This window comes from Mesoplodon densirostris, chromosome 19, assembly GCF_025265405.1.
Source record: "Mesoplodon densirostris isolate mMesDen1 chromosome 19, mMesDen1 primary haplotype, whole genome shotgun sequence".
NCBI lineage: Eukaryota > Metazoa > Chordata > Mammalia > Artiodactyla > Ziphiidae > Mesoplodon > Mesoplodon densirostris.
This window is the reverse complement of record NC_082679.1, coordinates 38,267,297-38,293,389: the sequence shown is the minus strand read 5'-3', so window position 1 is coordinate 38,293,389 and position 26,093 is coordinate 38,267,297. Positions and strand designations below refer to the sequence as shown.

Sequence of the window (26,093 nt, the reverse complement as noted above, 5' to 3'; positions counted from 1 at the left end):
TTGATTTTTTTTAGTCTGTTGAACATAGTATATTTTTTTTTTTTTTTTTTTTTTTTTTTTTTGCTGTACGCGGGCCTCTCACTGCTGTGGCCTCTCCCGTTGCGGAGCACAGGCTCCGGACACACAGGCTCCGCGGCCATGGCTCGCGGGCCCAGCCGCTCCGCGGCATGTGGGATCCTCCGGGATCGGGGCACGAACCCGTGTCCCCTGCATCGGCAGGCGGACTCTCAACCACTGCGCCACCAGGGAAGCCCAACATAGTATATTTTTAAGCTCTTTTAGAAGCATAGATGTTCAGGATTGTTATTTCTTCATAGTGAATTAAACTTTGTTTCATTATAAACTAACCTCCTTTATCCCTTATAATACTTTTGGTCTTAAAGTCTATTTCCTTAATATTAATATAGGTACCCCAGTCTTCTTTGGGTTAGTGTTTGCCGTGGTTAACTCTTTTTCCATTCCTTTACTTTCAGTCTTTCTGGGTCTTAAGTTGTTTGTTTTGCTTCTAAATTTTTAGGTGTGTCTCATAAATAGCTGATTTAAATTTTAGTCTGGTAAACTCTCTTTATAGGTAGGCTTGGACGTATTAGGATTTTTTATACAATTTCTACTATCTTTTTAAAAAATTAATTAATTAATTTTTTGGCCATGCCACATGGCTTGCGGGATCTCAGTTCCCCAACCAAGGATTGAACCTGGGCCGTGGCAGTGAAAGCCTAGAATCCTAACCATTAGGTCACCAGGGGACTCCCCAGCTTCTACTATCTTAATGTTATTTGTCTTTTTACTTAAAAATTGTTTTTCCATGTATTCTTTTTATAAAAATTGATTACAATTTTAAAATCTTCTATTCATTTTCTTTTCTTTCTACTTGTTTGGATTTTTGTATTCTATTTCTATTCATTTGGTGGCTTACCTTGCAATTTATCAAGAATACTTAGTAAAACCTAAAGTAAATAGCTATCTTACTTCCCTGCAAAATTATCCATGGGCCTTAGAACTTTTAGCTAGAGTCACCTTCTTCCTTCCTTACATGCTGTCCAGAACTTTAGCATGGTCATGTTTAACACCACAAATTAGATGCTGTTTTTTTATATAGACTGTTTGTTTAGATTGTTATTTACAAGTTTCTTTGTTCACCATCCCTTCCTTCTGGGATTAAGGCCTTCCTCCTGGGACCATTTCCTACCTCTTTGGAGTGCATTCTTTTTTTTTTTTTTTTTTGACCTAAATTTTTTATTAGGTAAGAATTTACAAACATTACTTAATATTAGTGGTAACAGTGGAGCTGGAGAGCATTGTGCCTTCTAGCTGCATGGCGAGAGAAGTAAATTCTCTAGATATTCTTTTAGTGAAGGTCTTTTGGGTGACTTTCAGAATCTCTAGCCTGTCACTAAAGATATTTCCTTCAATCTTTAATAACTAAATTTTTGTCATATATAAACATGTCCAGATATTCTTGAAGTCCATTTGTGGTTCTAACCAAGATGAATGATGACAACAAAGAATCTGATGTTTTGGTGATGCTTGAAGATGTAATGCTTCACCCCTTGAATTGGTCAGAGGTTTAAATTATCTTTATAACAATAATATAACTGGAAGGAGATTAAGAACCTGAAATGAAGACTTTTCATTTCAGATCATCTCAGCTCCTTGAGGCTGCCTAAGACCCATATAAATAGTCATTGGAGCTCCTGATTCCCAAAGTTTGATCCCCAAGATTGGACCCAGCTCAAATCACCATATTTTTTTTGTTACAGCTCAGAGAGTGGCAACAGTGTGAAAAGACTGAAATCGGACCCTGACCCAGATGACAAGAATCAAGGTGGGTGGCAGCTTTCATTTCGTTCTTTACTCATCATATACGTGAACCATGGTAAAAGGCTGGAATGCATTGTATCTGTGGAGGAATGCGTGCATCTCTAAGCAAACCTACCTAAACTTAACTTACGAAACTGTTTTAGACCATGCAGGATTTAAACCTAGCAATATGTCAGCTGCCCTGCAAAGTAATATGTTAGAAACCAGTGGAACTGATAAATGACAATTGTGTTGTCCCAGGAGCGCTTACAAAGCCAAAGCCCTGGTCATATCACCTCTACTCACAAAGAGTTTTTCTCTGTCTCCCTTAAATGTCAAGTTTCTTCATTTCACCTGGCTGGCTACCAGTGAGAGGTAGAATGCCTGGCTCCTGCTGTTGGTTGGATTGGATTGAACCAAGAGGCTACTAAATACAGTTTCCAGGAGTACACTTTCTTTGGTGGTTCCTTTTATTTGATCAAATCTGCTACTGTATTAGGTGGCACAAAGTTATAAGTGAAAGTGAGTGTTACTCAAGACTGAATCAAGGATAAGAAATTCAAGAGTGTTTTCAGTTCTTCTACTCCTGACTCCCTGTGGAATTGAGACTCTGAGCTGAACTCAAAGGGTCATCGATAAAACAGGGCTTACATTTATTTCTCTGTCACACAAAAAAATGGATATTTTAAAATATATTTTGTTCTTTCAAAAAAATTATGATTATTTAAAAAAGTATATCCACTGAACTCCAGTAGTGGTGAACTGTTGCTGATATCTTTTTACTCTAGAATTTACTTTTGAAAAAGATATTAAGTGAAGAGCCTCCCTTCTACCTGTATGTCCTCTTCCATCCAATTCTCCTTCCCAGTGGGAAATAGTATTATATATTTTTAATGTATGTATGTATATATCCAGAGCTATTCTATGTATGTATAAGCAATTACACATATTCTCTTTTTTTTTAAGTATTTTATTATAGATAACTTAAAATATATTCAAATATTGAGATGATAGTATAATGAACCCCATCATGTACCTTCAACAGTTTTTTTTAAATTAATTAATTAATTTATTTTTGGCTGCATTGGGTCTTTGTTGCTACGCACGGGCTTTCTCTAGTTGCAGTGAGCGGGGGCTACTCTTCGTTGCAGTGCGCGGGCTTCTCATTGCAGTGGCTTCTCTTGCTGTGGAGCATGGGCTCTAGGCACACAGGCTTCAGTAACTGTGGCATGCAGGCTCAGTAGTTGTGGTTCACGGGCTTAGTTGCTCCGTGGCATGTGGGATCTTCCCAAACCAGGGCTTGAACCCTTGTCCCCTGCATTGGCAGGTGGATTCTTAACCACTGCGCCACCAGCGAAGTCCCAACAATTTTTAACACATGTCCAATCTTTTTTTTTAAAGAAAGTTTTATTTATTATTTATTATTATTATTCTTTTTTGGCTGCGCTGCACGGCTTGCAGGATCTTAGTTCCCCGACCAGGGGTTGAACCCAGGCCACGGCAGTGAAAGTGCTGAGTCCTAACCACTGGACCGCCAGGGAATTCCCCATCCAATCCTATTTCATTTAAATCTCCCAACTGTAGTATTTTGAGGCAAATCTCAGACATCACATTATTTCATCTGTAATTCTTCTGTATGTATCCCTAAAAAAATAAGGATTCTTTGTTTTTTTTAACATAATTGCAATACTATTATCACACCTGAAATAATTATAATAATTCCTAAATGTTATCAAGTATCAGATTAGTATTCATTTTCCTCAGTTTTCCCATACATTTTTTTCTTAACAGTTGATTTTTTTTTTTTTGCGGTATGCGGGCCTCTCACTGTTGTGGCCTCTCCCGTTGTGGAGCACAGGCTCCGGACGCGCAGGCTCAGCGGCCACGGCTCACGGGCCCAGCCGCTCCACGGCACGTGGGATCCTCCCGGACCGGGGCACGAACCCGTGTCCCCTGCATCGGCAGGCGGACTCTCAACCACCGTGCCACCAGGGAAGCCCTGATTTTTGTTTTTAAGATTGAAATGCAACACTGTGATCACTTAATTGTTTTTTTAAATTGTATTGAAGTAGAGTTGATTTATAATATTGTGTTAATTTCTTCTGTACAGCAAAGTAACTCAGTTATACATATATATTTTTCATATTCTTTTCCATTATGGTTGGTCACAGGATATTGAATATAGTTCCCTGTACTATATAAAAGGACCTTGTTGTTTATCCATGCTATATATTAATAGTTTGCCTCTGCTAATTCCAAACTCCCAATCCGTCCCTCCCCCATCCCACCTTACCCTTGGCAACCACAAATCTGTTCTCTATATCTGTGAGTCTTTTGTTGTTTCATAGTTATGCTGATGTGTGCCATATCTTAGATTCCACATATAAGTAGTATCACGTGGTATTTGTCTTTCTCTTTCTGACTTACTTCACTTAGTACGATAATCTCTGGGTTCACCCACGTTGCTGCACATGGCTTTATTTCATTCTTTTTTTATGGCCGAGTAATATTCCATTGCATGTGCGTGTGTGTGTGCGCGTGCACCACCATACTGTTTTCCATAGTGGCTGCACCAATTTACATTCCCACCAACAGTGTAGGAAGGTTCCCTCTTCTCCACACCCTCTCCAGCATTTGTTATTTGTAGACTTTTTAATGATGGCTACTCTGACCAGTGTGAGGTGGTACCTCATTGTAGGTTTGATTTGTATTTCTGTAATAATTAGTGCTATTGAGCATCTTTTCATGTCTGTATGCCTTCTTTGGAGAAATGTCTGTTTAGGTCTTCTGCCCATTTTTGGATTGGGTTGTTTGGTTTTTTGTTGTTTGGTTGTATGAGCTGTTTGTATATTTTGGTAATTAAGTCCTTGTCCATCACATCATTTGCAAATATTTTTTTCCCAGTCCATAGGTTGTCTTTTCATTTTATTTATGGTTTCCTTTGCTGTGCAAAAGCTTGTAAGTTTGATTAGGTCCCATTTTTTAATTTTTGCTTTTATTTGTATTGCCTTGGGAGACTGACCTAAGAAAACATTGGTACAATTTATGTCAGAGAGTGTTTTGCCTGTGTTTTCTTCTAAGAGCTTTATAGTGTCTTGTCTTATATTTAATATTTAATTCTTTAAGCCATTTTGAGTTTATTTTTTTGTATGGTGTGAGGGTGTGTTCTAACTTCATTGGCTCTAGGCATGCGGGCTTCAGTAGTTGTGGCGCGTGGGTTTAGTTGCTCTGCAGCATGTGGGATCTTCCCGGACGGACCAGGGCTCAAACCTGTGTCCCCTGCATTGGCAGGTGGATTCTCAACCACTGCACCACCAGGGAACTCCCACATACTGATTTGAGTATGTTGAACCATCCTTGTGACCCTGGGATGAATCCAACTTGGTCGTGGTGTATGACCTTTTTTATGTGTTTTTGGATTTGGTTTGCTAATATTTTGTTGAGAATTTTTTTTTTTTTTTGCGGTATGCGGGCCTCTCACTGTTGTGGCCTCTCCGTTGTGGAGCACAGACTCCGGACACGCAAGCTCAGTGGCCATGGCTCATGGACCCAGCCGCTCCGCGGCACGTGGGATCTTCCCAGACTGGGGCACAAACCCGTGTCCCCTGCTTCAGCAGGCGAATTCTGAACCACTGCGCCACCAGGGAAGCCCCTGTTGAGAATTTTTGCGTCTATATTCATCAAAGATATTCGCCTGTAATTTTCTTTTTTTGTAGTGTCTTTGTCTGGTTTTGGTATCAGGGTGACGGTGGCTTCATAGAATGTCACCCCATTGGGAGTGTTCCTTCCTCTTCAGTTTTTTGGAAGAATTTGAGAAGGATTGCTATAAGTTCTTCTTTCTATATTTGGTTAATTCCCCAGTGAAGCCATCTGGTCCTGGACTTCTGTTTGTAGGGATTTTTTTTTATTACAGATTCTATTTCATTTCTAGTGACCGGTCTGCTCAAGTTATTTGTTTCTTCTTGATTCAGTTTTGGTGGCCTGTATGTTTGTAGGAAAGTTGAACATTTCTTCAAGGTTGTCAAATTTGTTGGCATATAATTGTTCACAGTATTCTCTTATGGTTTGTTGCACTTCTGTGATATCTGTTACGATTTCTCTGCTTTCACTTCTTATTTTGTTTATTTGGGTCTTCTCTCTTTTCTTCTTGTCAAGCCTGACCAGAGGCTTGTCAATTTTGTTTACCCGTTCAAAGAACCAGCTCTTGGTTTTATTGATTTTTTTCTATTTTTAAAAAAATTTCCATTGTATTTATTTCCTCTCTGATCTTTCTTATCTCCTTCCTTCTGCTGACTTTAGGTTTTGTTTGTTCTTCTTTTTTTTCTAATTCTTTTAGGTGGTGGATTATGGTGTTTATTTGAGATTTTTCTTGTTTCTTAAAGAAGGTCCCTATATTGCTATGAACTTCCTTCTAAGAACTGCTTTTGCTGCATCCCATGGATTTTGTATGGTTGTGTTTTCATTGTCATTTGCCTCAAAGTATTGTTAAATTTCTTCTTTGGTTTCATTGTTGATCCATTGGTTTTTTTAATAGCATGTTGTTTAGTCTCCACGTAATTGTTTTTTTGTTTTGTTTTGTTTTTGTTTCTTTTTCAGTGGTTGATTTTTGGTTTCATGCTATTGTGGTCAGAAAAGATGCTTGAAATACTTTCTGTACTCTTAAATTTGTTTAGGCTTGTTTTGTGCCCAGGTCAACCCTAGAGAATGTTCCATGTGCACTTGAAAAGGGTGTGTATTCTGCTTTTTTTGGATGTAATGTCCTGAATATATCAATTAAGTCTAACTGTTCTATTCTATCATTTAGGACCTCTGTTGTTTTATTGATTTTTTGTCTCAAAGATCTGTCCATTGATATGAGTGGGGTGTTAAAGTCTCCTACTATTGTTGTATTCCTGTCAGTTTCTCCCTTTATGTCTGTTAGTATATGTTTTATGTATTTTGGTGCTCCTATGTTGGGTGCATATATGTTGACAAGTATAATATCCTCTCCTTTTATTGATCCTTTTATCATTATATAGTGTCCTTCTTTATCTTTGTTTTAAAGGCTATTTTGTCTGAGTATTGTGACCCCCGCTTTCTCGTCATTTCTGTTTGCATGAAAGATGTTTTTCCATGACCTCACTTTTAATCTGTGTGTGTCCTTTGCCCTAAAGTGTGTCCCCTGTAAGCAGCATATTGTAGGCTCTTGTTTTTTTATCCAATCTGCCACCCTGTGCCTTTTTAAAAAATGTTTTAAACTTAATTTTATTTTTTTATACAGCAGGTTCTTATTAGTCATCAATTTTATACACATCAGTGTATACATGTCAATCCCAATCGTCCAATTCATCACACCACCATTCCCAGCCCCCCGCGGCTTTCCCCACTTGGTGTGCATACGTTTGTTCTCTACATCTGTGTCTCAACTTCTGCCCTGCAAACCGGTTCATCTGTACCATTTTTCTAGGTTCCACATATGTGCGTTAATATACGATATTTGTTTTTCTCTTTCTGACTTACTTCACTCTGTATGACAGTCTCTAGATCCATCCACATCTCAACAAATGACCCAATTTCGTTCCTTTTTATGGCTGAGTAATATTCCATTGTATATATGTGCCACATCTTCTTTATCCATTTGTCTGTCGATGGGCATTTAGGTTGCTTCCATGACCTGGCTATTGTAAATAGTGCTGCAGTGAACATTGGGGTGCATGTGTCTTTTTGAATTACGGTTTTCTCTGGGTATATGCCCAGTAGTGGGATTGCTGGATCATATGGTAATTCTATTTTTAGTTTTTTAAGGAACCTCCATACTGTTCTCCATAGTGGCTGTATCAATTTACATTCCCACCAACAGTGCAAGAGGGTTCCCTTTTCTCCACACCCTCTCCAGAATTTGTTGTTTGTAGATTTTCTGATGATGCCCATTCTAACTGGTGTGAGGTGATACCTCATTGTAGTTTTGATTTGCATTTCTCTAATAATTAGTGATGTTGAGCAGCTTTTCATGTGTTTGTTGGCAATCTGTATGTCTTCTTTGGAGAAATGTCTATTTAGGTCTTCTGCCCATTTTTGGATTGGGTTGTTTGTTTCTTTAATATTGAGCTGCATGAGCTGTTTATATACTTAGAGATTAACCCTTTGTCCGTTGATTCGTTTGCAAATATTTTCTCCCATTCTGAGGGTTGTCTTTTTGTCTTGTTTATGGTTTCCTTTGCTGTGCAGAAGCTTTGAAGTTTCATTAGATCCCATTTGTTTATTTTTGTTTTTATTTCCATTACTCTAGGAGGTGGATCAAAAAAGATCTTGCTGTGATTTATGTCAAAGAGTGTTCTTCCTATATTTTGCTCTAAGAGTTTTATAGTGTCTGGTCTTACATTTAGGTCTCGAATCCATTTTGAGTTTATTTTTGTGTATGGTGTTAGGGAGTGTTCTAATTTCATTCTTTTACATGTAGCTGTCCAGTTTTCCCAGCACCACTTATTGAAGAGGCTGTCCTTTCTCCACTGTACATTCCTGCCTCCTTTATCAAAGATAAGTTGGCCATATGTGCGTGGGTTTATCTCTGGGCTTTCTATCCTGATCCATTGATCTATCTTTCTGTTTTTATGCCGGTACCACACTGTCTTGATTACTGTAGCTTTGTAGTATGGTCTGAAGTCAGGGAGCCTGATTCCTCCAGCTCCGTTTTTCGTTCTCAAGATTGCTTTGGCTATTCGGGGTCTTTTGTTTTTCCAAACAAATTTTGAAATTTTTTGTTCTAGTTCCGTAAAAGCCATTGACAGTTTGATAGGGATTGCATTGAATCTGTAGATTGCTTTGGGTAGTATAGTCATTTTCACAATATTGATTCTTCCAATCCAAGAACATGGTGTATCTCTCCATCTGTTGGTATCATCTTTAATTTCTTTCATCAGTGTCTTATAGTTTTGTGCATACAGGTCTTTTGTCTCCCTAGGTAGGTTTATTCCTAGGTATTTTATTCTTTTCATTGCAGTGGTAAATGGGAGTGTTTCCTTAATTTCTCTTTCAGATTTTTCATCATTAGTGTATAGGAATGCAAGAGATTTCTGTGCATTAATTTTGTATCCTGCAACTTTACCAAATTCATTGATTAGCTGTAGTAGTTTTCTGGTGGCATTTTTAGGATTCTCTATGTATAGTATCATGTCCTCTGCAAACAGTGACAGTTTTACTTCTTCTTTTCCAATTTGGATTCCTTTTATTTCTTTGTCTTATTGCCGTGGCTAGGACTTCCAAAACTATGTTGAATAATAGTGGTGAGAGTGGACATCCTTGTTTTGTTCCTGATCTTAGAGGAAATGCTTTCAGTTTTTCACCATTGAGAATGATGTTTGCTGTGGGTTTGTCGTATATGGCCTTTATTATGTTGAGGTAGGTTCCTTCTATGCCCACTTTCTGGAGAGTTTTTATCATAAATGGGTGTTGAATTATGTCAAAAGCTTTTTCTGCATCTATTGAGATGATCATATGGTTTTTATTCTTCAGTTTGTTAATCTGGTGTATCACATTGATTGATTTGCATATATTGAAGACTCCTTGCATCTCTGGGATAAATCCCACTTGATCATGGTGTGTGATCCTTTTAATGTGTTGTTGGATTCTGTTTGCTAGTATTTTGTTGAGGATTTTTGCATGTATATTCATCAGTGATATTGGTCTGTAATTTTCTTTTTTTGTAGTATCTTTGTCTGGTTTTGGTATCAGGGTGATGGTGGCCTCATAGAATGAGTTTGGGAGTGTTCCTTCCTCTGCAATTTTTTGGAAGAGTTTGAGAAGGATCAGTGTTAGCTCTTCTCTATCAAATGTTTGATAGAATTCACCTGTGAAGCCATCTGGTCCTGGACTTTTGTTTGTTGGAAGATTTTTAATCACAGTTTCAACTTCGTTACTTGTGATTGGTCTGTTCATATTTTCTATTTCTTCCTGGTTCAGTCTTGGAAGGTTATACCTTTCTAAGAATTCATCCATTTCTTCCAGGTTGTCCATTTTATTGGCATAGAGTTGCTTGTAGTAGTCTCTTAGGATGCTTTGTATTTCTGCAGTGTCTGTTGTAACTTCTCCTTTTTCATTTCTAATTATTGATCTGAGTCCTCTCCCTCTTTTTTTGATGAGTCTGGCTAATGGTTTATCAATTTTGTTTATCTTCTCAAAGAACCAGCTTTTAGTTTTATTGATGTTTGCTATTGTTTTCTTTGTTTCTATTTCATTTATTTCTGCTCTGATCTTTATGAGTTCTTTCCTTCTGCTAACTTTGGGTTTTGTTTGTTTTTCTTTCTCTAGTTCCTTTAGGTGTAAGGTTAGATTGTTTGAGATTTTTCTTGTTTCTTGAGGTAGGCTTGTATAGCTATAGACTTCTCTCTTAGAACTGCTTTTGCTGCATCCCATAGGTTTTGGATCGTCGTGTTTTCATTATCATTTGTCTCTAGGTATTTTTTGATTTCCTCTTTGATTTCTTCAGTGATCTCTTGGTTATTTAGTAATGTATTGTTTAGCCTCCATGTGTTTGTGTTTTTTATGTTTTTTTCCCTGTAATTCATTTCTAATCTCATAGCATTGTGGTCAGAAAAGATGGTTGATATGATTTCAATTTTCTTAAATTTACTGAGGCTTGATTTGTGACCCAAGACGTGATCTATCCTGGAGAATGTTCTCTGTGCACTTGAGAAGAAAGTGTAATCTGCTGTTTTTGGATGGAATGTCCTATAAATATCAATTAAATTTATCTGGTCTATTGTGTCATTTAAAGCTTCTGTTTCCTTATTTATTTTCATTTTGGATGATCTCTCCATTGGTGTAAGTGAGGTGTTAAAGTCCCCCACTATTATTGTGTTACTGTTGATTTCCTGTTTTACAGCTGTTAGCAGTTGCCTTATATATTGAGGTGCTCCTTGTTTTTTTTTTTTTTTTTTTTTTTTTTTTCTTTTTGCGGTATGTGGGCCTCTCACTGTTGTGGCCTCTCCCGTTGCGGAGCACAGGCTCCGGATGCGCAGGCCCAGCGGCCATGGCTCACGGGCCCAGCCGCTCTGCGGCATATGGGATCCTCCCAGACCGGGGCACGAACCCGTATCCCCTGCATCGGCAGGCGGACTCTTAACCACTGCGCCACCAGGGAGGCCCTGTTTTGTGAATATATATTTATAATTGTTATATCTTCTTCTTGGATTGATCCCTTGATCATTCTGTAGTGTCCTTCCTTGTCTCTTGTAACATTCTTTATTTTAAAGTCTATTTTATCCAATGAGTATCACTACTCCAGCTTTCTTTTGATTTCCATTTGCATGGAATATCTTTTTCTATCCCCTCACTTTCAATCTGTATGTGTCCCTAGGTCTGAAGTGGGTCTCTTGTAGACAGCATATATATGGGTCTTGTTTTTGTATCCATTCAGCAAACCTGTGTCTTTTGGTTGGAGCATTTAATCCTTTCACATTTAAGGTAATTATTGATATGTATGTTCCTATGACCATTTTCTTAATTGTTTTGGGTTTGTTTTTGTAGGTCCTTTTCTTCTCTTGTGTTTCCCACTTACAGAAGTTCCTTTAGCATTTGTTGTGGAGCTGGTTTGGTGGTTGCTGAATTCTCTTAACTTTTGCTTGTCTGTAAAGCTTTTGATTTCTCCATCGAATCTGAATGAGATCCTTGCTGGGTGGAGTAATCTTGGTTGTAGGTTCTTCCCTTTCATCACTTTAAGTATATCATGCCTCTCCCTTCTGGCTTGTAGAGTTTCTGTTGAGAAATCAGCTGTTAACGTTATGGGAGTTCCCTTGTATGTTATTTGTCGTTTTTCCCTTGCTGCTTTCAATAATTTTTCTTTGTCTTTAATTTTTGCCAATTTGATTACTATGTGTCTCGTCATGTTTCTCCTTGGGTTTATCCTGTATGGGACTTGCTGCGCTTTCTGGACTTGGGTGGCTATTTCCTTTCCCATGTTAGGGAAGTTTTCGACTATAATCTCTTCGGATATTTTCTCGGGTCCTTTCTCTCTCTCTTCTCCTTCTGGGACCCGTATAATGTGAATGTTGTTACATTTAATGTTGTCCCAGAGGTCTCTTAGGCTTCTTCATTTCTTTTCATTCTTTTTTCTTTATTCTGTTCTGCAGCAGTGAATTCCACCATTCTGTCTTTCAGGTCACTTATCTGTTCTTCTGCCTCAGTTATTCTGCTCTTGATTCCTTCTAGTGTAGTTTTCATTTCAGTTATTGTATTGTTCATCTCTATTTGTTTTTTCTTTAATTATTCTAGGTGTTTGTTAAACATTTCTTGCATCTTCTTGATCTTTGCCTCCGTTGTTTTTCCGAAGTCCTGAATCATCTTCACTATCATTATTCTGAATTCTTTTTCTGGAAGGTTTCCTATCTCCACTTCATTTAGTTGTTTTTCTGGAATTTTATCTTGTTCCTTCATCTGGTACATAGTCCTCTGCCTTTTCATCTTGTCTGTCTTTCTGTGAATGTGGTTTTTGTTCCACAGGCTGCAGGATTGTAGTTTTTCTTGTTTCTGCTGTCTGCCCTCTGGTGGATGAGGCTATCTGAGAGTCTTGTGCAGGTTTCCTGATGGGAGGGACTGGTGTTGGGTAGAGCTAGGTGTTGCTCTGGTGGGCAGGGCTCAGTAAAACTTTAATCTGCTTGACTGCTGATGGGTGGGGCTGGGTTCCCTCCCTGTTGGTTGTTTGGCCTGAGGCAACCCAACACTGGAGCCTACCTGGGCTGCTTGGTAGGGCTAATTGCAGACTCTGGGAGGGCTCACGCCAAGGAGTACTTCCCAGAACTCCTGCTGCCAGTGTTCTGGTCCCCACGGTGAGCCACATCCACCCCACCCCCTGCCTCTGCAGGAGACCCTCCAACACTAGCAGGTAGGTCTGGTTCAGTCTCACCTGGGTTCACTGCTCCTTCCCCTGGGTCCCGATGTGCACACTACTTTGTGTGTGCCCCCCAAGAGTGGAGTCTCTGTTTTCCCTAGTCCTGTCAAAGTCCTGCAATCAAATCCCACTGGCCTTCAACGTCTGATTCTCTAGGAATTCCTCCTCCCGTTGCTGGCCCCCCAGGTTGGGAAGTCTGACGTGGGGCTCAGAACCTTCACTCCAGTGGGTGGACTTCTGTGGTATAAGTGTTCTCCAGTCTGTGAGTCACCCACCCAGCAGTTATGGGATTTGATTTTGCTGTGATTGCACCCCTCCTGCCATCTCATTGTGGCTTCTCCTTTGTCTTTGGATGTGGGGTATCTTTTTTGGTGAGTTCCAGTGTCTTCCTGTCGATGATTGTCCAGCAGCTAGTTGTGATTCTGGTGGTCTCACAAGAGGGAGTGAGAGCATGTCCTTCTACTCTGCCATCTTGGTTCAGGCTCCCTTATTTATTTTCAGTTTGGATGATCACTGTGTCTTTTGATTGGAGAATTTAGTCCATTGACATTTAAGATATTTAATGATAGATATGTATCCATTGCCATTTTAAACCTTGTCTTCCTGTTGATTTTATATTTCTTCTTTGTCTCTTTTTGTTTTTCCTTTTGTGGTTTGATGATTTTCTTTCGTATTATGCTTATGTTCTTTTTGGTTTTTGTGAATCTATTGTATGTTTTAGATTTGTGGTTGCCCTGTTTTTCAAGTATGTTAACCCCTTCCTATGTCTACTTGCTTTAGACTGGTAGTCATATAGGCCCAAACACATTCTAGAAAAAAAAAAAAAATCTACATTTTCTTACTCTCCTCCCCACATATTATGATTTTAATGTCCCCTTTTGCATCTTCATGTTCATCCTTTTGCTGTTCATTGTGGTTATCATCACTTTCACAGAAATTTTTTGATTTTTTTTTAATCTGTGTACTGTCTTATTTATGTGATTTACTTTCCAATTGTGATTTTCTCTTTCCTATAGATTCTTACTACTTTCTATTTAGAGAAGACCTTTCAATATTTCCTTTAAGATAGGTTCAGTATTGCTGTATTCTTTTAGTTTTTACTTGTCTGGGAAATTCTTTATCTCTCTCTCTGTTCTAAATGATAATCTTGCTGCATAGAGTATCCTAGGTTGCAGATTTTTCCCTTTCAGGACTTTGAATATACCTTGCCATTCCCTTCTGGCCTCCAATGTTTCTGTAGAGAAATCAGCTGGTACCCTTATGGGTGTTCCCTTGTGATTCTTTGTTTTTCTCTTGCTGCCTTTAGAATCATCTCTTTAACTTTTGCCATTTTTATTATAATACGTCTTGGTGTAGGTCTTTTTGGGTTTACCTTGTTCAGGATCCTCTATGCTTTCTGTATCTGGATATCTGTTTCCTTCTTTAGGTTTGGGAAGTTTTCAGCTGTAATTTCTTCATTTTCAATCCCCTTTTCTGTTTTGTCTTCTTATGGGATCCCTATTATGCATAGATTGGCATGCTTTATATTATCCCATAAGTCTCTTATATTGCTTTCTTTTTTTTTTAAATTTGGGTTTTTGTCTGCTGTTCTAATTAGATGATTTCCATTATTCTATCTTCTAGATCACTTATTTGTTCTTCTGCATTATTCATTCTACTATTCATAGCCTTTCAGCTTTCATCTCTTCAAGTGAAATATCTAATTTTTCTTGGCTCCTCCTTATAGTTTCTAGTTCCTTTTTACAGTAATCTACATTTCTATTGATAGCCTTTCTTAATTCCTTCAGTATTTTCATTATCTCCTTTTTGAACTTGGTGTCTATTAGACAGAAGATGTCTGTTTAATTGTTTATTTTTTCATGGGAATTCTCTTGATCTTTTAATTGGGAGTGGTTCCCCTGCTTCTTCATTTTACTTATATTTCTCTTGCTCTATGAGTTTAGGAGAAACAGTTATCTACTGTGGTCTTAGAGGGCTATTTTTAAGTGGGAACATCCCTGTGTAGCCTCTGTGGGTTTAATATTTTTGGTGTGAGGGCTGCTTTTAGTATGGCTGCTTGCCACCTCTTTTCTTAGTGTATGCAGGCCATTATCCCCTTGCTAGGAGGTGTGACTGATGCTGTGGTAATTAGAGCCTGCACTGGCTATTGAGCAGGGCCTCCTCTTTGCTCTGTGGTTGTCACTGCCCTGTCCAGGGCAGGGCCTGCTCCCTAGTTGTTGGAGTAGAAGCCCCCAGCTCCATTTCTGAGCTGTGTTTCTGATCTGTGGTGTGAGGTATGCGGGATTGGAGTGCTTCCACTGGGAGAGGAGCCACTGAGTATTCCTCCGCTGGAGCCGTTCACCTGTGAGTGTGCTCTGTTTTGTCACCTTTCATCCGTTGTGTGGGCTCACAAAGTACGCTGTTGTTGGCACTGCCCTAGGCCCCACCTCAGTTGTGGGTATGCCGGCAGTTGGCCCTGGTGCCTCTCAGACATTGTTTTCACAAGGCCACCAGCACAGATCCACTGAAATTGTGTCCCAGGACTGCAGTAGTTGCACACCTGGACCTGCTGTGGGAGCTATGGAGGCAGCTCAGACCCTGGCCTGGCCCAACCCCTGTGTGTACCCACCCTCAAAGCCCATAGCTGCTAAGACCAGACCTGTTCCAGCCACGGGAGCACCAGCTGTCCGTTCAGATGTTCCGCAGGCACTGAATTCACAAAGCCGGCAGTGTAGGTGTAAATCTGCGGTTTGCACAGCCGTGGGGAGAGATTTCAGCTCTGCTTCCTAAGTTGCATGACCCCTGGGGCTCAGCTGTGATTTCAGCCCTACCTCTGCGTGTGGGCAACCCACTGGCATCTGTTCCCAAGACCGCTGAGGCAGTGGCCAGAGCATGCGAGCCTGCTCTGGTGGGAGGGGGCCGGAGCAGCTTGGATGCATGAGCTGGCCTGGGGTGGGGCCCTGCATGGAGCCCAAGGAAGCAGGAGACGGCAGGTGGGGAAAGAGGCTGCAATGATGGCCCCACCCCTCCCCTTTGCATGCCACTTAACAATGGCGCTTCACTTCTCTGGCAGCCCAGGGTTCTGCCACGAACACTCCTGGTTGCGGCACCCCACACTCCAGCCCCTTCAGGCTGTCTCTGCACAGCCAACAGCAGTCCTCTCCCCAGGTCTGTCCTCTAAACCCTGTGTTCCAGCACCCATCCCCTGCCCATACCAGTGGACATGCTTCTCAGGTTGGGGTGTGCAGAGTGGTGACACACACTGTGTAGGTCTCTCTCTGTCCTGCCTGCCACTAACTAGTTGTTGTGCTGTCCCTCTGAGCCTCTGAAGCTTCTTTTTTGTCCCAGCTGATCTCCCCGCCCATGAGGGGACTTCCCAGGGTGTAGGAACCTCTACTTTCCTTCACCTCCCTCCCAGGGGTGCCAGACCCGTCCTACTTTCTCTTTTTTTTTTTCCTTTTGTCGTACCTGGGTACGTGGAGATCTTTTTTGTCCATTCAGGTGTTTGAGGTCTTCTGCTAGTGTTCAGTAGGTGTTCTATGAGAATTGTTCCATTTGTAGATGTATTCTTGATATATTTGTGGGAAGAGCTTGAGTTCCACATCCTGCTACCCCACCATTTTTATTCCGATCTGACAACTGTTTTTTTTAAAAATTAGTATCCAAGGAAGGATTAGACATTGTATTTGGCTTATATGGCTTAAAAAAATGATTGAGATATAATTCACAAACCATAAAACGCACCCTTTTAAAGGATACAGTTCAGTGGTTTTTAATGTGTTCAGAAGAATGTGTATTTATCACCACTATCTAATTCCAGAACATTTTCATCACCGCAAAAAGAAGCTCCATGCCCATTAGCAGTTATTCCCCATTCTTCCCTCCACAGCCACTAACAACCACCAATCAACTTCTGTCTCTATGGATTTGCCTTTTCTGGACATTTTTTATAAATGAAATCATACAATATAGGGCCTTTTGTGTCTGACTTCTTTTCATGTAACATAATGTTTTCATAGTTCATGGTGTGGCATGTATCAGTACTTTTTACAGCTGAATAATATCCCATCTTATGGTATGCTACCTTTTTGTCCGCTCATCAATTAATGAACATTTGGGTTGTTTCCACGTCTGGGCTATTACAAACCATGCTGCTATAAACATTCATGTCCAAGTTTTTGTGTGAAAAACTGTTTTCAGTTCTCTTGGGTATATACCTAAGAGTGGAATTGCTGGGTCATACAGTAAATCTATGTTTAACTTTTTGAGGAACTGCCACACTGTTTTCCACCATAGCTGCACCATTTTTATATTCTACCAGCAGTATATGAGGGTTTCAGTTTCTTTACATCCTTATCAACAGTTGTTATTGTGTTTCTTATATCCATCCATTGGGTGTGAAGTGATACTTTATTGTGGTTCTGATTGGGGTTTCCCTAATGACTAATGATGTTGGCATTGTGTACTTAATGGCCATTTGTTTATCTTCTTTAGAGAAATATCTACTCATATCCTGAGCCTATTTTAAAATTGGGTTATTTGTCTTTTTATTTTTGAGTTGTAAGTGATCTTTATATGTTCTGGATGCTAGACACTTGTCAGATAGATGATTTATAAATATTGTCTCTCTGTGGGGTTGTACTTTCACTTTCTTGATAGTGTTCTTTGGAGCACAAAAGTTTTACATTTTGATGACATCAATTTATTTTTTCTTTGGTTGCTTGTACTGTAAGTGTCATATCTAAGAAACAGTTGCCTAATTCATGGTCATGAAGATTTACGCTTACATTTTTTTCAAAGAGTTTTATAGTTTTAACTCTTACATTTTGATCTTTGACCCATTTTGTGTTAATTTTTTGACTCAATAATTTGTTGAAAGGACCGTTTTTTCTCCCACTGAATTGTCATGACACTTTGTTGAAAATCAGTTGAACAGCATGTTTGGGTTTATTTCTGGACTCACTTTTCTCATCCATTGATTTGTATGTCTATCCTTATGCCATCACCACACAGTTTTGTTTTGTTTTGTTTTGTTTTTTGACCGTGCTGCGCGGCTTGTGGGATCTTAGTTCCCCGACCAGAGATTGAACCCAGGCCCTTGGCAGTGAGAGCACGGAGTCCTAACCACGGGACTGCCAGGGAATTCCCTACCACACAGTTTTGATCATTCTAGCTTTGTAGTAAGTTTTGAAACCAGGAAGTATCAGTCCTCCAAGTTTGTTCTTTTTCAGTATTGTTTTGCTATTTGAGGTCCCTTGCATTTCCATATGAATTTTGGGATCAACTTGTCAATTCAGGCAGCTGGGATTTTGATAGGGATTGCTTGAATCTGTAGATCAGTTTGGGAATATTGCCATTTTATTGCATCTTAACAGTAGGCTAATCTGTCTTTTAAGTCTCATCTAACCTATGGGTTCTTCCTCTTTCTTAATTTATTTTTTGTTTCCTTTATATTTTACTTGTGAAGAAACTGGGCCTCTGCCCTGTGGAGTTTCCTGCACTCTAGATTTTGCTAATTGCATCCCCATGGGATTCCTTTATATCCTGTGTTTCCTGTAAAATGGTAATTAGGTCTAGAGCTTGGTCAATTCACCGTTGAGTTTTTGGCAGGATTTACTTAATATGTTGTTTTGCATTTCCTATCATCATCATTATTTTAATTAACATACTCTTCTGTTCATTGCTTACTTACCTTGGGAATCATAGCATACCTGTGCATAAAGAGCTTCTTCATTCCTTTTTTTTTTTTCTTCATTCCTTTTTAAGGCTGTGTAGTAATCCATTGTATGGTTGTACCATAGTATATTTATTTCATTTTTTATTGATGAACAATTTAGATTGTTTCCATTCTTTCTCTATTATGATGTTTCATTAAATAACCCTGTAACATGCATCATTTTTCACATTTGCAATATGTCAGGTTAAGTACTTAGAAGGAGAATTATTGAGTCAGATATACATTTGTAACTTAGAAAAATATTGCCAAATTTGCCTCCTACACTGGAAGGCAAAGTCTTAACCACTGGACTGCCAGGGAAGTCCCAGTTAACTGCTTTTGGAATGAAATTTGTTAGAGTTGCAATCTCTTTTCTTTCTTGAAACTTCCTAGATAATTGGGAGATTTGGTCCTTTTGCTTAAACTCTGCTAATGCCCCTGTGGTCCAGATTCCTTTGGTTACATTTCTGTGGCTGGCTTCCATCCTTCCCTTAGGCCGGCTCTAGTCCTCCACAGGTACTCTGAACTTGATCTTTCTTTTCTAAGATAGACCCTAAAATTCAATTCACCCTTGAAATACTTAATAAAAGGACACATTTCACTGAATAACTTCACATAAATTACTTTTCCAAGTAACTGATTTACCCTTATGATATCAGGGTTGTTTTTTTTTTAAAAACAACCCGATTTTTCTCACAGAATACTGAAAGTATCCTTGTATGTGTGAAAATAGTAATACAATGAATGTTCAGGTAATGAATGGTTTATAATTTGATGCTATGTCCCAAATTTTCACATTTCCCCCACCCCCACTCCCACCCCCAAAATTTAGCCATTTGCAGTGAAACTCTGTTATGCATTTTCCTGCATTCTCACACATTGTGAATGTTGGCCTGCTCTGTGCCAGGCCCTCTGCTCTATGCCCAGGGGATGGGATAGAGAAGAAGGAGCCCTTACCCTCCAGAGACTTATAGTCTGGGGAGAATATGGATGAGGAGAATATGGATAAGGAGAAGATAGCCATTAGGACTGTCAGTCTTCTACAGCCTTCCTGGCTATAATACAGGGATTACAGAGGTAAGAGGGGCTGTTCCTTCTGAATTAAATGGCCTAGGATACTCTTTGAATTGTGGCATTTGGCTTTCTTAAAAGTTGTCTAAATAGGTAGTTATATATACCTAATAGTAAATTGAAAAGGGACACAAGAGTGTGGAATAAAAAGTTAAGTTTTCCCTGGTCTTCAGCCACTCAGTTGCTCTCCCCAGAGCAGCCACTGTTACCAGTTTTTAATGTATTTTTTCATACATTATCATGCATATTTAATGTCCCCCCCCCCAGATTATAACTTGTACTCACCCTTGCCTCTTTCATTTAACACATGGTATCTTAGAGATCATTCAATACCATTACACACAGAGATGCTTTATTATTCTTAATGGCTGAATACCTGTCCATTACACTGGTCCTCTATTAATGAACCTTTTGGTTTCTACTGTCAACAGTGCTGCATGAACATCATTTAAGTGTGAAGGACTTAGCCGAATTATCCTACATTCCCTCAGCAACATATATAGATGCCTATTCCTCCATATATTGTTTTTTCTCCTATGTTTAAAAGTCATTTGTTTCTTTTTCTGTGAACTATTTATGTCTTCTGTCTAGTTTTCTGTTCAGTTGTTGGTTTGTTATTGGTTTTGGAAGAACTCTTTATATCGTAAACAAATTAGCTTTTGTGATACTTATTGTAAATATTTGCCTGTTTTCTTGTAGCCTTGTTACCTCTTGTAGCCTCTGCAATCATTGTGAGCTCTCACTTTCTACATCTCCATGTTTTCACATTACTTATTTTTAGCAGCTTCCTCCCCTTATTAGTACTTCCTGTATAAGCAAATGAACTATGTATACTGGCTGTTGGAGATCTCTCTTTGCTTCTCAGTGATATTTTTTGCTTACTCCTGATTTCATATACTTGGAACCATGTATCCTTTTCACATTTACATGAAGTGTTAGGGGTTTGTTAAGGCAAAACCCTAGAAGGTAATATGCTTGTCAGCCTGATACAGTGTTTGAACTCCAACCCTTACTCTGTTCTGCAGTGAGCTCTGGGATCATTTTAGTACATTATCTTTTGATTCAAATTTAGTTTATGTTTTCTACTCTAAGTGGCCTTTAACCTTAGCCGGGTTTTGGACCTCCCTCATCAGCAAAATGGGGGATCTCTCTATACCAGGTTGTTGTAGTGATTAAATGAGGCTGGAAACAGGGAAGAAGGGGTGGAGGAGAGTTCTTAACTTTTCCTCTAACCTTCAAGTCCTGTGTTTTCTAGGTTGAGGCTTTCTGTCATGGAGGTGCTGCTGTGACTCTGGGTTTCCTGGGGCGAAAAGAGCCCCAGCTACTTGGTGATATTCTGCATGGTCTTAAAATGTTCTCTGCTGTGGCTTCAGTTTTCTCAGTTGTAAACGAGGGACATTAAGATGAGGATGGCGATAGTGTCGACTGCATAGGGTTGTTTTGAGGCTTCCAACATAAAGCCCTCTACACATGGAAAGCACACCATCACCTTTGGAAAAGGGTGATGAAGTAACAGTCCTGTGCCTCCTTTTTTGCAGAAGCCCCTTCCTGCGTGTCTCTTGGAAGCACATCTCTGAGTGGTCCCTCCATCCACTGCCCCTCCGCTGCCGTCTGTATTGGCATCCTCCCAGGTTTGGGCGCCTACTCTGGGAGCAGTGACTCTGAGTCCAGCTCAGACAGCGAAGGCACCATCAACGCCACCGGCAAGATCGTCTCCTCCATCTTCCGAACCAACACCTTCCTCGAGGCCCCCTAGTTCCTCTGTCCTCACCGCAGGGAGCTCCTCCCCAAGAGTAGACTGGACAGTTTATTCTGCCTACAGGCATTACCTCCCACAGATAAGTCCTTTACCTGCGCCCTGTGCACACCGTGACATTTTTAACCTCATCTAAAAATGTGCCAGAATCCACTTGTGGCCCGACTTGTGTTTGTTTTCTCTTTCTACTCCAGTACGGATGCCCAGACCTGTCCCACGGCCTCTGTGCTCACTGATGAAGTAGGGCAGAGGTCAGGGCCCAGAAGAAATTCCACTAAGAATGCCCTGGGAAGATAGGTGCCAAGCGGCTTGCAAAGGGTTTGGGTTCTGTTGCTTTTTTGGTTTTTGTGTTTCTTTTTTTTCCTTTCCCAACGCCACAAAGAAGCAGGGACAGTTATTGAACAGGTATCATTTAAACATTCTATTCTAGACGAAGGTGCCGTTTGACTATACTGCGTTGTGGACTGTGCAGGGGGAAGAGAAGGTCCCAGGTGATGGAATGGCACGCTGCCCTGGAACTAACCTATTCTTGATGTTGTGTGACTAAGTAAAGGTTCTAAACTACATCCGCAGGGGGTGTCACTTAACACTCATCGTTCATTGTGAAGTTTTCCCTTACCCTTGGCTATTCCTTCTGCCTCCGCCTAATCCCATTTAAGACTCTGAACCTTAGAGTAACAAACATAGGCCTTATTTTGTTGTAGCCAGAGATCAGAAGTGCTGGTAGGTGTGTGGATGAGGTGACTTATTTCTGGCAGCTCCTGGAATTCTAATATTGCAAGCCAGTGGGACCCACCTGCATATTCTAGCTATAACCTGTTGAGGCCCCTCTCTGTTGGCTACATTTCTAGTTGTGGCTTCTAACTATGGAAGCTGTTTCTAGACTAAGGGTGCTACACTTGTCCTCTCCTCTGCTTTGACCTTCTGCCCTTCCTGCTCTTCCCTTTCCATACAGAGGTGCTGCTCCACCTCCATCCCCTAAAGGGAGGCAGGGGCTCTCCCTTTGGGAGGGAGGGAAGGGCAGGGGGAGACAAGGTATGGAGGCCCTGAGGACAGAGGTAGGCCTTTTAACAGAGGTGAGCTTTTAACAACAACAGCAAAAAGCTGTAGGCTCCCCTGCTTCAGAAGAGTGAGCCTGGGCGGTTCTTTCTTCCGCTGGGTTCCTACGTCAATTGTTTCTACTTCCTTGAGTGTGAGACGGAGAGAGACACACACAGAATGTGTTGACACTGTGATGCTGGCAGGCAGAGAAGCTACTCAGTTTTAACGTGGGCAGAGAGGCCCCTGGATCTCCTCCAAACCCACTCCTTTTCCCTCCCAAAGCAGTGACACTCTGGTGCCCGCTGGCAGATGGTGACTTCCCTTCACCCATAACCGATGCCTTGTGAATTCTTTTTCCTTTTCAGAGCTACTCTGTGCTGATTGTTCCTGACTGTCAGTACAGGCACATCAGCTCCATCCTTACAAACAAGATGTTGAGGTAAAACTGTGTGGCACCGTCTGCTCCTCTGCTTCGTTATCCTGCAATCGTGCTGTTGCTGTTACAGCCCGTACCCAGAGCAGCGTCAGATCATTTCAGGAGGCAGACCGAGGAACCAAAGTCACCATCTTTATGTGGTTTGACTTTTGGTGGGTTTTTTTGGCCGCACCACACAGCATGCGGGATCTTAGTTCCCCGACCCCAGGGATCGAACTCATGCCCCCTGCAGTGGGAGCACAGAGTCTTAACAACTGGGCCGCCAGGGAAGTCCCTGGTTTGACTTTTAAGAGGCCATTACTATACCTCATTGCCTCTGTCGATGTTGGGAGAAGTTGACAAAGGGTTGCAGGGGTTAAAAACCTACATTAATTTGAAAGCTAATAAACCTGTCAGAGAATAAGATCTTGCTTTTCCTGTACTGGATCTTGTGCTCCCACCTCCGTCCCCATCTACTGTAACAGCTAGATTGTGTCAAGGAGGTTGAGACTCATCAGACTGAGATTTCTGCTCTTGGTATCTCAGAAAAAGTTGAGAGTCACCGGTGATCATTTCATCTTTCGCTGTACCTGTTAGCGGAGAGCCCTGGAGCTGAGGCACGGGCTCTGTAGAAACCATGACCAGCAAAGCAGGTCTCCCAGTGGAGGAAGTCTGGTCTCCCAGTAGAGGAAGTCACCTTGGAAAACATCTAGTGTAGACTGTGTGTTTCAAACCCAAAGAAGAATAGGAAAACCCGGGTTGGAAGGAAACACTGCTTTAAATCACAAGATGCAGCTCTCCTGCCTTAATAGATAATTGGGATTTTATAACTAGGTAATAAGGGATAAAAACAGGTTTGGGGTGATTTCTTAAAACCTGCTTGCGTTGTCCTGAGTGATAGTCTTCTTACAGCTTTGAACCATGTGAGGGAGAAAGCTTGTCTCTGAGGAATCCTATTGCCAGCTCTATCTGGATTATCTAGCTTGTGTCATACCATGGCCTCTCTCTAAAGCACTTCCTGCTAGCATCTACCTTTGGCCCTGTCACCCGCCTGGGTGGGGAGGAAGGGAGCATGGAATCCAAAGCATCCATTTTTCCATTTATAAAAAGCAGGGAGGGCAATGTGACTGGACCCACAGAGCTGGCTGGTGACCTGTTTATGTCTGCCTTCCCTGGGCCCAGACCCAGGAGGAGAGAAAGCTGGCTTCTCAAACACAGAGTTGGGAGGGCATTCTAGACTTTTTCAGGAGCACTCTAGACTGAAAGTCCCTAACTAGGAGTGGCTTAGGCTAGTCTCTTGCGTCCTCATTTCTTTCCCTCTCCACCTCGTGGGTTCTTCCCTTCTGGCTACCTCTCAGGAATCAACTTGGTTCTTCCTTCTGTGGCTACACCACAGTGGCTATGAGCTTGGAGCCAGACATTTGCTAGCTGGATCACTTGGGCAAAGTCCTTAACCTCTCCAGGCCTCTGTTTCCTCCTCAGTAGATAGGACACCAACTTCCTAGTGAGGGTGAAAGAGGATCTATAAGAGGTACTTGGTGTGGTATCTGGTGCTCAGAAAATGGTAGCCGTCCTCATTAGTACTGTACCCTCGGCCTCCCCCATTTCTGGGTAGATTGTCTAGAGCTTCTGTGGTGGTTTATGGCAGGTTTATCCATCCTACTGGCATTTCTCAGTTGCAGGTAGAACACTGACATGACGACAGGTCAGATCTGGTCATCAGAGCTCCAACCACCCACTTCTGCCGTGTGCTTCCCTCTTAGCTAAATGTTAATTGCTCAGGCACACCCAGTTCCTTGGCTCGGGTGTCCTAACCGTGGGTATGTGGCTCAGCTGTCGTCTTAAGCCCCTCCAGAAAAACAAAAAGGACAGAGAGCTCAGTGGCAGTGCACCATCACTTGGACTTGGATCTTTCTTAATTTCTTGGCATGCCCAGCCCACTTACACGTAACAGTATGGAATGCAAGTTCTGCTCGGTGGGAGGCTAGATCTTGGCAACACTTTCATAGTGTTGAACACAAGAAGCCAGTCGCACATTTATGCCTTAGTGACGCTGGCAAGGGCTGGTATTTTGCTCCCTTACCTGCTGGAGCAATGGTTTAGGGAAAGAGGGAGCGTCATAGCACTAATAGGCAGAAGGTGGCCCAGCATCAGAGTTTGACAGAGCCATGGGCAGCACAACCCAGAGACAACCTCCACTGTGAGCTTTAGCCATCGGCTGGGCATCTCCCTCACTGTTTTAGACATGGTCATGCACATCATTATCCCTTATATCAGTTTGTTTATTGGTGAGCATTTACTGAGGGTCCGCTATGGACGAGCCAGGCACTGTTTGAGATGTTTGCAGACTGTAGTGTCTTTCATCCTGAAAAAAAGTCCTGTGAAACAGCCCTTCTCTACATTTTATAGAGGAAACTGAAATTCACAGTGATTCAGTGACTTGCCCAAGGTCACACAGGTAAGTATCAGAACCAGAATTTTAATTTGAGCCTTTAATTCTAAGTCTGGTTTTCTGTGGTTTCAATGAAACTTTAAAACAAATGCCAGTGCCCACGCCTCAGTGGAGGTGATTCAAGGGTAAAGGAACCTTTTAGTCAGATTTCCAAGTTCACTTTTCATCCTACTATCCATGTGCAAGAACCAAATAGCAGCACCAAGGCTTGGTTTGTTTTTATTGAAATACAGTTGACATATAACATTAGTTTCAGGTGTACAATGTAATTATTCAATAATTGTATATATTGTGAAATGATCCATCACCACACATAGTTACCAAAACATATTTTTCTTGTGATGAAAGTTTTTGAGATCTACTCTCTCAGCAACCTTCAAATATACAATCTGCTATTATTAACTATAGTCACCATGCTGCACATTACATCCCCAGGACTTACTTATCTTGGTTTGTTTTTTAAGTGGTGATTTGCCTGGTCAGGAGTTCAGGACATTCCTTTCCCTGGTGAACTCAAACCAGCTGGGAGTAGAAGGCTTGTTTGACTGATCCACCCAACCTCAGGCAGAGAAGGGGGAAGAAAGATGGCTGGGTCTCCTCCCTCGTGCAGCTGCGAAGTGGGGGCTGCCGGCACCACACTGAGGTAGGTGGTTCATTGGAGTTGGAGCATTTATGATGGGCCCTGATGCAAGACAGGGAGTCTACCTTAACCCGGCCCAGTAGATGTCAGTCTCCATAGCTTCACCAATCTGGTAAATTATTCCCATGGGGAGGTGTAAGGGAGAGGTCTGCATCAGTTGTCGCCCCAATACACCCATCCCCTGAGAGCTAAGGAGGGGATGTGGGGCTGGGAGAAGAAGGCTGTTCCACTATAGAGGCCTCTGGTCGATCAGAACTTGACAGGCTGAGTTGGATACAAACTTCCCTGGATCTGACATCCAGCTAGACACTTCAGCTACCAAACGGGAGGGTAAAGGAAGCAGTCATGTGGTGTTATTT

The 26,093-nt window shown here is 41.2% G+C and overlaps 1 protein-coding gene across 1 annotated transcript in view; it reads left to right on the top strand.

Moving 5' to 3' along the window:
• PSME3IP1 (proteasome activator subunit 3 interacting protein 1) overlaps positions 1 to 21,773 on the top strand; it is a 46,081-nt gene extending 24,308 nt beyond the window's left edge. Inside the window, exons 6-7 of the mRNA XM_060084561.1 lie at positions 1,761 to 1,825; positions 20,969 to 21,773. Of these exons, the coding sequence (XP_059940544.1) occupies positions 1,761 to 1,825; positions 20,969 to 21,186 (283 nt within the window). The 3' untranslated portion in view covers positions 21,187 to 21,773. The remainder of the gene's footprint in view (positions 1 to 1,760; positions 1,826 to 20,968) is intronic.
• The last annotated feature ends 4,320 nt before the right edge of the window (positions 21,774 to 26,093 follow it).